The sequence below is a fragment of the Platichthys flesus genome, chromosome 2, assembly GCF_949316205.1.
Source record: "Platichthys flesus chromosome 2, fPlaFle2.1, whole genome shotgun sequence".
Lineage (NCBI taxonomy): Eukaryota > Metazoa > Chordata > Actinopteri > Pleuronectiformes > Pleuronectidae > Platichthys > Platichthys flesus.
The window spans coordinates 3,365,893-3,379,370 of record NC_084946.1 but is presented as its reverse complement, the minus strand read 5'-3'; the positions used below and the strand labels follow the sequence as shown (position 1 = coordinate 3,379,370).

At 40.0% G+C, this 13,478-nt stretch overlaps 1 protein-coding gene across 2 annotated transcripts in view; it reads right to left on the bottom strand.

Moving 5' to 3' along the window:
- phf2 (PHD finger protein 2) overlaps positions 1–11,999 on the bottom strand; it is a 30,390-nt gene extending 18,391 nt beyond the window's left edge. For both annotated transcript variants that reach the window (XM_062394615.1, XM_062394616.1), the window contains exon 1: positions 11,623–11,999. In XM_062394615.1, the coding sequence (XP_062250599.1) occupies positions 11,623–11,720 (98 nt within the window). In that variant the 5' untranslated portion in view covers positions 11,721–11,999. The remainder of the gene's footprint in view (positions 1–11,622) is intronic.
- Between the last annotated feature and the right edge of the window lie 1,479 nt (positions 12,000–13,478).

Sequence of the window (13,478 nt, the reverse complement as noted above, 5' to 3'; positions counted from 1 at the left end):
GGATTTGGTGGCAGTGCAGACATCGTGGAACAGCCTGTTTATGACATGCTTGACTTGGTGGCTTGGAGGAGAACTCCTAAACTAAAATAGTGCAAGCAAACTCAGATGTTCAGACACTCTTGCTCAAGAATGTATGTAATGCAGTCAGTCTGGCAGTGTGTTGACTTCTGTTTGAGATTTATATAAAATAGTGCTGTCAGTTAGACGCGTTATTAACGGCGTTAACGTAAACCCATTTTAACAACGTCAATTTTTATCTCGCGAGATTAGCGCAGAGCTGCCAACTCTCACGCTTTCGCTGTGTGACACACGCTTTTGGTTGGTGGTTGACTAAGTCACAATAATTTTTAAAAAATCATCGTATCAGGCCGTCATGAAGTACCAGGAGCGGGCGAGTCTGCGAGTCTGTGTGTCTGTGTGTGTGTCCATAGATACGTATAAAGTCTAGATGTCTCGGCCAACGGAGTCGAACGTCCGCACATGGCGGCCATCTTGCCACAGGCAGCTCGCCCACTCATAACATTGTGTTGTAGTGGTACGAACTTTTTAAATAACCATAACTTGCTAAATTCTCAACCAATTTTTAAATAGTTAGGTTTGTTACAAACGTCAGAGATGTAGTTATGACACATCATGCATACTAATTATGTTATTTTCAAAAAAATAGAATAATGTTCTATATAGGTACAAGATTTCCCTTTACAAATATACATCAAGATTTATTTATTTTTAAAGTACATGTACCACTACCAACACAATGTTATGGGTGGACGAGCTGCATGTGGCAAGATGGCCGCCATGTGCGGTCGTTCGACTCCGTTGACCGGAAAACCGGATGAGACATCTAGCCTTTATATATATATATATCTATTTGAGTGTCCTCCCAGATAGTGCACCGGTCCAGGGGCTCCGACCCCCGCCCCCGCTCACTCGCTCAGACAGACACAGTGAGATCAGAGCTCGTTCATGTGTAGCAGCCGCTCAGTGACTGAGTGCTTCTTAACTATGGAAACAGTGAAAACACAGAGTTTCTCTGGGCTCAGCTGATCACAGATCAGCACCTCAGCTTCTTGATCAGAGCAGAAGCTGCAGTTGGTTTCTATCGAGCTTCAGTATCTGTGTTCGCCTCCAGTCTGTCCTGCTCTCGCTTTTTGTTTTAATATTTCACCAACTAAAATATATATTTTAAAGCTATTAGGCTGCACCTACATGTTTTTATTTTATTTCAAAATAGGGTACTTCTTATTTCATACATTTTTTACATCACAAATATGGGGAGGAGTCAAATAGCCCTACAAAGTTCTGTGTTTAATTTATTTCAAAGTAGGCCTACACTTGCCTGTGTATTTTGTTTGTTTGTTATTTTGTTGCTTGTCTGTTTGAGTAGCTGGCTGAAAGCAAAGATGTATTAGGCTTACCTTTTGTCGGTAACCTAACTGTTACAGTATATTGTTTCTGAAATAAGAGGCCTGACTGCAATGTTCAAAGCAAACTTGAAAAAAAGAAAATATTAAGCCATGGTTTAACTGCATTATAGGCAGGTTTACCTGAAATGTGCACTTTATAATTTTCTACTGCCCTGTTTGGCTATGTTGTTTTTCAATAAAATAAAACATTTGCATAAAGCAACAAAAAATGAAGGGACATTTAGAATAGATAAAAATTGGCGATTAATCGTGATTAATTTTGAGTTAACTATGACATAAATGCGATTAATTTGGATTAAATATTTGTATCCATGACAGCACTAATATAAACATTTCCCCTTGACTTCAGGCTGCTGATAAGCTAAAACGCCCAACATGGGGTCAGATTACCTCGACTTTACCTTCTCCGCTTCAGTTTCGAAATGTATTTTATGAGAACAGGATTTATTTTTAAACCTGGACCAGGTCTGAACTACATCTGAATCTGTAATCACCTAATGAGCTGCAGAGCAGCGTCGACCTTGAACGCTTCAGAAACTGACTGCGACCATTTACCTTCCTGTGTGAGGCACAAGAGAAATGACTGCTTCTCTTCAAAGACTGACAACGTATCATACAACATGTCAAAACTTTTACGTTTTTATGTTAACGTTTTTAAAGATCAAATACACTTAATGAAACCTAGGTTATCTAAAGTACACTCACTTTATGTTTATGAGCGTTTAAGACAATATTACTTACAGGTAGGAGGCCAGTACAGAGTGAATTTATGCTGCTCAATCCAAAATCCTTCCCTACATTATTCAGTGATTTCTTGTTATGGGTGTATTCAACAACACTTTTTGGTTTTCTAATGCTATTTTGCATGTTCTGCTTTCAAGAACATATGAAACAGTGGGTTGGATGATAGGTGGACAAACTTTTTAAAGATACCACTCAGTGGAATAAATGCACTTACAGTTTTGGTTTTTAACTAATGTTTAAAAATACTATGCAACATTATTTTAGGTTTCTACTGTAGTGTTGATTTCAAATAAAAAATGGTAGTTTTGTTCAATATTATTACAGCAGCTATGACAAAGTACTAAGCATCTGGCATAGTGACTGTAAATAAAGATGGACGACATAGCTCCGCTTTCTCTCACTGTTCAAAAGTGATGCTTCATATCTCGTATAGTGGTGATGTCATGTTGCACTGCTGACGTCATGAGGATCTAGAGTCTGCACAGAAGTGATCGGGAGTGAAGACGTTGTATCGAGGAGCCAATCATTTGACCCTGTTTTAATAGCATTATTTATTGTACAGCTACCGACATAGCTTGAATTACTTTTGTTTGAAACACGGCAAGGAAAGTGAAAAAAAATCTGTGATCCGTCAATGTATCCCCTCGAAAATTCAATGGTGTTTTCCTTGTGTATGTCCCACCCACTTCACAACATTTCATGGAAATTGGTTTTCCAGTAGTTTTGCAGAATCCATGTTATTGACAAACTAGCAAAACGTAGACAAAAACAAAATCTCCCTGGCAGAGGCCATCGAAGCCAAACTTCTAAGAAACTTGAACATATATCAAAGTCTTAATGACAGAGAAGATCTTTGGAAAGACAATTTGGCGAGTACATTGACCTTTTAGTTTGGCAATTCAGAGTTGTACGCCTCACTGGCCATTCTGGTTTCACTGAAGATTAAGAGTATCAAGCTGCCCCCATTCTGTCTAAATAACAAAATGTTAATTACATTTTTATAAATATATTATTTTCATTTTAAGCCTTCAACTGTGGGGTGTTCCAAAAACTACTTTTCTAAGTTTTTATAATGTTTTTGCTGCTACTAACCTTGTGTGTGCAGGAGTCTTAATTTATTTTAAAGGTATATTGCATACCAGTTTTAACAGGTAATTTTGTAATTTCAAGTTGTACCTGAGGGTGGCACAGTAGTCCCATAGTTATTATAAATAGAGACAGACACATGATGTCACAGAAACATGCTGACACAGAACCTGGGTTAGGCAAATCAGCACTTTCCTGATATCAGAGGGTTAAGATGACAGCGACTCTGCCAATTCAAAAGCCTTAAGATGAGTCTTTAGGAAAATCATAATTTTCTTCAGATGTATTTATAAATAACAAAGAAAAACTCAATACAACAAAAATGTCAATACATACAATGGCCACCCAAGGAAAATAGTACCAGGGGGTTCTCTAAGTGCCATTTTGGAGGTTGATTGCTGGTGTTGGCTAAATGCTTACTTAAAGCACTTAACATAAAATAAAATACATAAAAAGATAAGTGTCCTGGTGGCATATCCGTTTAGTTATGTTTTACTTCATTTCGTAGTGAATGAAGCCATGAAAGAGTTTTTGTTTCAAATGAATAATCTCAGGAGTCAGCTATTAGTGCTAGCAATTAGCTGGTTCATTCATTAGCGAGCAATATATAAAAAATAAGTGAAAGAAGCTTTTATTTGAGTCACACCAGATCAGCTGCTATGCAAACTAATGTAAACTGACATACAAACACTAGCTGACATGGAACAAGCTATGGTCTGAACATGAAATAAATTAGGGATGTCAGGCAGGTCATTTGATTTTGATGATAAAAAAACAAACTCAAAACAAGGTTAGGATCAATACTATCAGTTAAATCCTCAATACTCCTCTCTTCAGTCATTGGGTCCTGTGATGTGCAATATGGCTAAGGTGGAGCATGTTACATCTGCTGACACATTTCTTTCATTCTAGTGGTGGTGGGGAGGCGCAGTCACTTGCACTAAGTTCGCTCTCAGGCACCCAGACTACGGTGAGAGAGATGTTCTAACTAGAGAGAGAGATCGAAGCTAAAACTATGAGGTCTGACTGACTGTGTGGATAGAAATAAATGTATGGATAATAGCGCGGCCAGTTGGGCTGCAAACGAGACTGGGGCTTAGTATTACACCTGTGATACCTTGGCTATCGAAGCTAACATGGACAACTGAAATTACAATTTACAGATTTACAATTGTTAGGCTTTGAATTTCATGTGAACTACAGTAAATGGTACATAACTGATATTATACATAATAAATTTCATTTTTTGCAATAGTAGCCTAGAAAGACATAGGAAATTGTACGTAAAGTCACACTTTAGGTCTCCTTGAGCAGAGTGCTGTTACAGTACTTAACAAACCGGAGCACCATGATGGTGCATTAATCTATTCCATCGAACCAAAATCAGGGGAAGAATAACGCCAATTGGTTTGAACAACATAAATATTTTGATGGATCAAACTATCATGAAAAAAAAAAACAATCACAAGAACCTTATTAGTGAGATTCAATTTGAATGTGTTTTTTTTTTATTTTCAGGGCCAACTTTATATTGGTTCTTCCTGGACTGATGGATGATACCACTCATCCGTGGAGAGTTGTCCTGTCATTTTTCAGATTCACATTTTCAGCTGGTCTTTATAGGAGGGTTTTTCTATCTGATTCATTTCCAGGGATGTACTCATCCAGGTCATTAATTTAAATGTTCTTCTTTACAAACTATTTATTTTGGTAAGGGTGCAATGATTACAAAAAAATCGATGACAAAAATAGTCGCCGATGATTTTACTTGTCGGTGATTCGTTAGTTATGTCATAGCGTGTGTTTTTCGTGCCTTGCAGCTGAACTAAACGTTGTTTTACTGTAGGTGCTGATGTAAATATCTGAGGAATGAGCCATCTCGATTCCTTCCTACCTCTGAAAGTCGCGCATATGCAAAAGCTACAAAACATAGACCAATGGCGAGGTCCGTTGCAACAGCATCATGTACCAGGAAGTCAATAGTTAGGGAGAATTTCCCCCTTAACATGGCCCGGAAAAAAACTACGTGCAATATCTGTACGGCGGACCCGCTGTACGCTGGGTGGCTCGGTGGACACGCGCATTTGAGGTGGAGGCACGTTTGACATCTTACCATAAACGATGCAGACTCGCCTCGGTAAGAAAGCCTGTTAGCTAGCTTGCTATATAAACGTATATACCTTGTGCAGGATTCTAGAATCAATTACAAAAATATGGTTTAAACTTTTTTAACGAGTTTAAAAGCGTAATGTTATCCTATTGACTGATAAACGTCTTTTTTAATTACAATTATGCAGTCCGAAGAAGACTGTAGTTTCCTTTGTCGATGTTATTATTTTATTATTGCTGATACTTTTCCTGTCCTTTTGTTAACAGGAAAAATGGACACTTGATTTTCAATTTATTTTTAGTAACAGCAATTGGCCTGTTCTTGGTTCACAGGAAAAAGGGAAACTTGAATTTAAAAGACATTTTTTTTTTTTAAATTAAGTATCGACCTTTATTGTCTTTATTTTCAGTCATCACATGCCTCGAACAACCTCAAGCTAAATTTGAAAGCTGTTGGCTAAATAAGAGCAATTGAGAATTTGTGTCATTCATAATCAGATTAGTCGATTAATCGTTTCAATAATCGATGAGTAATCGACTATCAGAATAGTCGTTAGTTTCAGCCCTAATGTTTGGATGATTGCCCTGTTGGAAAATTCTCTCCTGCCAAACTTCTTAAGACTGGGAGTCATTTTCTCTTTCAGTATTGGAAACTAACTTACATCCAGAGTGCTGCCTATAGATGTCACCTCACATGTCAGCCCTGCATTCACTGTGGTGGCCCTGGCCTGGTCCACAAAAAAACAGGCTGGACCCCATATGATCCAAATACATTTATTTTAATATTTCATGACCAAAGAATATGGTGCCAATATTAATCAGGTTTCTTTGGCAAAGTATAGTCTTCTAATTTCTCCCATTTTCTTGAGCAATGATTTTTTTCTTGGACAGGTTCCATAGAGTCTGACTTCATGCAATGTCCTACTCACTCCCTGATCGGTCACTGAAACAACAATTTCTACAGATAATCCTTCTGCCAAATCAGAAGCACTTATCCGTCTGTTTTTCTATCCAAGGTTGCTTTAATAGTGAATTGTGTGTAGCGTCATTTGTCAAGGGCGAGCCACTGTGCCTGTGTGTTATTGATAGTATGACTCTTCCTTTACATCCTAACACAGCTGTGCTTCAGCTCATGTTCAGTAATCTACCGATGCTTCCCTTCCTCACCATCTTAATGAACTGCCTCCCAGTCTGGTTTCTTACTTGGTCAAGCACAGTGCCTCACAGTGTGGAGCCATGATGAAGTAGACACAACCCAGGCCACAACTGAACCTGTTGTTTCATAACCTTGTTGATACAGTTATGCCTCAATAGACATTATAGGTGTGCTCATGTTTGCTGCATTAAGGTTGTACTTTAGATTCAGGGCCTGTAACGTCAAGGTAGGAACCTGTTATTTTAACTATACAAATAATTAACTAAATACAACAAATCAAATCATAAAAGCACTTCAACTTATAAAAATAGGCCTATGATTGTTGGAGGAAAGTACAAATTGTAGTCATTTAAAATGTTAGTGATACTGTACAAAGGTGAACTCACTTTTGTTGTATAGTGTAAATAATGTGATTGTTAATTATGAACAAGTTATAAGGAATGACTGGTCCTGCATTCAGCCACTGTTTGTGGATCAGCTCTTCTATTTTGTGCCAGCAGGGCTGCGATGACGTCTCAACGTCTAACCTCTGCACACCCAGCCTCTCCGGGAGGTCCTTTCCCAAGTGAACCACTGGAAGTTTTTCGTTGTGAAGGAGCTGCAGGAGATACTATATACTATATATTAAGGGGTTGATAGACCCTCTTTCACGCTGGGTTTGAAGGTGGCCTGTGACGTGTCAGGTGTGTTATAGTGGAGGTGAAATGATTTGCTATGAGGTCAGAAATTATGTTAAGTAATTATCAGGTACTTGCATGGAGGTGTTTAGTGGGCGCCTTCCTCAGCCAAGGCTAACACACTATCCAGCCATGTTAAAGAAGTGAAAAGATCCTGGATCCCTCCATTAATCTGGGTATACTCCAAAATTGAATGGGTTTTTCCTAGAAGGTCATGCACCACGCCTCCACAAAATTTCATGGAAATTTGTTCAAACAAACACTGATATCAATTCCTTGGCAGAGTTAATAAGGTTACACTTACTGACATCATCAAAGTTGCGACTGACCCTCTCCACTGAAGAGTTTAGCTTGAATATAAAGCTATATCTTGTCACTGTGGTGTTTCATGGTACTGTTGGGGGGGGGGGGGGGGTGTACAAAATGACTAAACAATGCAGAGATGGGTTTTCACCCAAACGTGTTGGGAATATTACTTGAGGGAATATCTACAGATGATGAAGTTTTGAAGCTGATCAGTTGAAGGGCAAAGGTTAAGTCAACAAAAACATGGTGCAAGATACCTGTGCAAACAATCTGATCAGAAAATTTGTATTTTCTGAACCAGGTCAAAGAAAAGGCACAGACAGGCAGACAATTACGTCATGACCATGTCATAGGACAATGATGTAATATTGCTATTCCATGACATCATTATGAAAAGAAATCATTAGAAATATAAAAAGCATTAGCATTGAGAGATTGAGGCATATACAGCACATGTACAGTACGCATCGCATCTTTAATGCTTTTCATTTTTAAATTGAAAATCATTCAAAAATATCTATACAACAATCTTTTGGGAAAGGTTTTAAGGTATTTTATATAAACAGATTACACTTTAACACATTGATCTGTTCCAAAACTTAATACTTACAAATCGATGCCAATAAGTAAAGCAACAATTTTAAAATTGTGTTTTAGATTTTCTAAACATGATTTTCCTGCATTGCTGCACAGCTATTATAGTTTCTTAGCAGCTGACATATTTGCCAATATTAATAAATCTGAGCAAACACTGGCAGATCAAATAAGTTGCTCAATTTATCAGTTTGACTCTAATTTAAGGTCTGATAATCAATATTCTTTAGGCTTGGTTTTGTCTGTTTGAATGTAATAAAAGCCTTTTCTTATAAGATATAATATGTTATACCCCGGGACACCTCTAAACGTTGACTAAACAGTGTGGAAGGATCCTGCTGCTGCGCCAGCTCCATCTCCCACTGCTCCCATTGAGGGGCTAACTTGGGCGCTGGGCTTGTCGCAGGCAGGCTCTGGCCCACCTGACTCTGGTTCAAAACGATATGGTTTCAAGATTGTATCTTCGTCTACAGTAGCCATATTTCTACAGAGGTAATGGATAGCTAAAAATCTGGGCGCTTGTATATCGTGAAGGAGGGAGGAGGGTGAGAGATGGGGGGGGGGTGAGAGGGGGGCGGGGCACTCAAAACAGGTCAATCTGAGGAGGGCTGTTTTAGACAGGGTAAAAAGGGTGCTGTTTTAAATTATCCTTGTGGTATTTTGACCAAAGTTTGTTACAGACATTTCATTACGATCGAAAGGAACCATATTAACTGTTGTAAAATGGGCAAACGATGAGTCCTTTAAGTAAAAAGCTGAGTGAGGCTGCAGAGTGAGAGAACAACCCTCAGGGTTTTTCCTTATGAGCGACCCTTTTCACAATAAACACATTCATTTAATGCTATATTGATGTTTAAAAAAGCAATTTTAGAATTCCAGCCATTCCATAACAGTCTCATGAAAACACTGGGCCTCGCTCATTTAACATGGAAAACAGAAATGTACAGTAAAAACCCGATACTGTGGTTTTTGGAGCGGTTAGTTGGAACTATTTCCTGATCAACAACAGCTGGGCACAATAAATGCATGCAGCATCTTAGAGGAACCTCCTCTGAACACAGATGTGACTCAAACGTGGACAAAGACAAACGTAAAAACAAGTGTCGTTTTTCAGTTTGACTGGAGGTGGGCTCCTCAGCGCTTCCTGCTGTGGGTGTTTGTGAAGCTGAGATGATCACACCTCTGTACTGATGCACAGAGATTGACCCCGGCTTATCCTCTGAAAATGTGACTGCAAATAGACATACAGCTTTTCTTTGAATGAAATCAACATCACTTCTACATTATTACTGCTACATACATGCGATGTTCATGTTGTTATTGCATCTTCTTACAACTAGTGTAATCATACTCCCACGACACATGTAATACTGTAGTTTTAGTATGACAATGTAATTACCGGTAATTACTTCCTCTCGCTACGGAGACGTGAACATGCCAGATAACAGCACACAATAAACTGCTCCCCCTTGCCACCTCCAATGTAAACACTGAATCTGGTCCCCATCATAAACAGACTATTTAGATGTGTGAGGATGGCTCAGCTGAGAGATCCCCTGTGGTTCCTGGTTCACTGCTTTTTCATTTTGTGCCTGCTTCCACTCGGCCACGTCACCTGGTGACAGCACCTTTCATATAATTATGGTGGTGACACACAGGACAAATTCTACACATCACATAAATGTACCTCTGCTATGAGTGGCCACAGATCCACACCATGGATTCTCGGCACGTTCAACTTTGAATGTTTCACTCTGAAATTGCACACCTGTTATAATATTGCAACTCATCCGCTCCATATCGGCCTAATCTGACCCTGCGGCCACATAGGGCATCGTGGGGGATTATGATTACAACTAGATTGCTGAGATGTACAATATGACATATACTACCACTATTGGCCATACCACTATCATTACTGTTTTCATTACTTTTGTATAAATACTTTGATACGCTTCTCCGTGAATGTTGTAAGTATGTGCTTACTTGTGACATCTATTGCACTTCCGCCCACCCTGGGAAAGGGATCCCTCTCATGTGACTCTCTGAGGTCACTAAATGTTGTTTTGTCCCTGTTAAGAGTAAGTTTTCCTCACTCATATTGAGGATCAAGGGCAGAGAATGTCTCAAATGCGTGTGCATATAGGCTCACAAATTCGATTTGATAGATGAAGTCACACGTATCTTTAACACTTGGTCCAGTAATGAGTGGAAAGCATTGTTTTGAGATTTGTGGCCGGGTTTAGTCATAAACTGGTATGTACACTAGTTAAACATTATGTTTGCAAGATACAGCTTCTCCTTTTCAACAGAAGACATTTACGAAGCATTGTAACTGTATTTCTGATTCTGTCCGTTCACTGATGTGGTGTATGTTATACAAGCATGTGAAGACTATTTAAACATGATGCTTTACTATCATAAACATGAATCAGTGGTCGTGTGGGTGGTAGTCTGGAGTTCAGAGGCTGATGTCCAGTGTTTAAGTCCACGACATGATGTGTAGCAGACGGGTTGCAGAGCTCCATGCTGGCAGAGGCAGCCAGGGGGAGCAGCAAAGGGTTAACGTTCAGGCGCGTAAATACTGTCCCTGGCTCCAAAGCCTTGTTCGCCCAACGAAACACGGTTAACAAACGACCCGCTCCCCTCGCGGACTCCCGGAGAGCGGTCAAACGGCCTGCAGCGAGCCAAGAGAAAGGACGGCAGCGGGGACGGGGTTGTGTAACAAGGCGAGCAGCGGCAGGAGGGAAAGGAGACATGATGAGCACAGGGATTTGTGCAGCGTATGTTCCGCGGTATGGACAGCGATGATCCGCCACTGTACGACACGTCTAATCACACTGAAACCGAACAGAAGCCCCCACACTCATGAACCAGCTCGCTGGGGGTCACACATTTAGTCCATTTCCCCCGCCACAGCCGAGAGAAGACATCCACCACGGGCTATTGTCAGCCATCGCTGCTGCCGCCTGCTGCCAGGAAGGCTGCGCGAGGCTGAGCTGCCCTCTCTCCGGTCGTGATTTCCAGCCGCGCTCCGTCTGTGGAGCCAGTGAAAGCCCGGGGAGCGGTTTCAATATGGCAGCGTTAATCTGTAATAACGGGCGTAGCGTCAGCCCGAGAGAAGCCGGGGAGTTGGAGGCGAACACACGGCGAGTGGAGCCGAGGCTTCCGCCGCTGCCTCCGCTCGGTACGGCGGCTCAGTCCGGGGCGAAGCGGGGAGGTTGAACCCATCAAGCGCGATCAATACACCCAGCCCGCACCGAAATATCTCCATTAACCCCCGTATTTAATGTATAACATTCATTTACTTTGTGTTATTAGCGATAAAATGTCACAAGCCTGCTCGGCTACATGAAACTCCGCCTTCTTCTTCTCCGAGCGGCCTGTCCTCAGATGCAGACGGGCGCCTCGGAGCCACAAAGCTGTCAAACGCACCGAGCAGCTCGCCATTTTTGTTTGTTTTCAACAAATGCAAAGCGCCAGAAACACACAACACGGCACGGCGAACAAAGTGGGCCCTTACCTGCCGTGGAACCAGTCCTTGCAGCCGTCGCACTCGATCATAAACTGGGTCACGTCGTAAGGCAATCTGCAGACGCAATACACTGGTACAGTCGCCATGTTCAATTCACAGCTACGTCGGGATAGACTTGGGGGGCTGCGGGAGGAACCGCGTCCTGCAAACAATATGATCCAGTATGATCTTCCCCAGAAAAAAAAGCCAGGGGCAGTCCCGCCGGACACATGCGGCTACACGCACGTCTCCACCACGCCGCGGTCGTGTTCGCGATCGTGCGGAGCGCTGGGAACGATGGAGCTCCGTCGTGGCGAAGCTATCCTGAAACGCATCATTATTATTATCACTATTATTGTTGTTATTACTGTGTGCGTGCCCCCTGGTGCCCGCGCGCCACCGTCATGTCAGCAGCCGGAGCCAAAGCGTCGATGTCGCTGCGAAATGAGAAAATAAATAAATAAGCAACGTGAAAGTTACGTCAGGGAGCAGGTTAATCGGCAGAGCTCAAATCAGATGAATGAACGTCCGGGGATCAATCAGCATTAAGCGCTTTCATTCGGAGGCAGAAACCTGCTTATTGACAGCCATACAAAGGAAGATGTCACATGTTGAGGACATAAAATCACCATTTACTTATTACTTCAACTCGGATACGCGCGATGAAAACAATATAATCATTTATTAATAATAAATTTGTTTAATGTTAAATTTAATTATTTTACACATTGTACCTCGGGGCAAGCTTTTCAGGTCGATGATTACATCTGGTACTATACATTAGCGTTAATAGATTCTGAGGATAAGGATATTAGATTCAGTTAAAATAAATAAATGCAACATCAAGAATAACAATGCATTTTAGTACATGGATTATTCTCCACCCATATATAGCATAGGACGATAGACGAAGGCTTTGAAATGTTGACCCTGAGACAAATCATACAGAAAATATAGCTGATTTTAAATATTTTATATTGTATTTTACTTACTAAGTTAGATTTAATGAATTATATAACTATTATTTGTATTTTGCTTTTCATTTACAAGAAAGATCCACTGAAGATAGAAACATGAATGCATTAAAGGTTTAAAGCCTGTTCAAATAAGTTGAGTATTGCAAGTCATTATTAAAATTGTAAAATAAAATGTAATACTTTGATATCATTTGAATCAATGAAAGCTTGCAAACATGTTTTAGAGTTTAATAAGAACTAGAGCTTGATTGTTGATTCAAAGTCCCCTCTAATTGCTGCATTTACTTAGAGGCACAAGCATATTATAAAAATAATTTGACTGTCAATTCATAAATTGAAAAAAATAAAACGTATAATTGGTCACGCTTTCAAAAACTATCCTTGAAATAATAATAAAATTAAATATTGAAGTATGAGCTGGGTTTAAAGAACCATCAGCCAACGGTTGCAGAGAAGTATAATATTTATTTATTGATCATAAGTCCTAGCTCATAATGATGCTGAAGGTCAAAGTCAAGTTTTATTATTTATTATGATCTTTTATAGGATGGTGAACTGCTTTATCAGAGAGCAATCACTGTGTGATAAATAACTCAACAATAATTCAGGTCATAAAATAGTTAGATAATGTGCCTGATTACCATGTACAGTATACTTGCACATTTACTAGACACATGACCAGTATTATGTTATTAATTACTTTTACCTACAACTAACATCTTTAAGTTGTAAGCTACTTTTCCCTTGGTATAAATGGCATATTTGGTTGGATGCTTCAATTACCGTTAATTACGCACTACTATATAAGCTGAATACGTCTGTAATGGATTTGTATTAGGAATTGAAACACTTTATTGGCCTCTGTAATCTTTCATTGTCACTTCATCA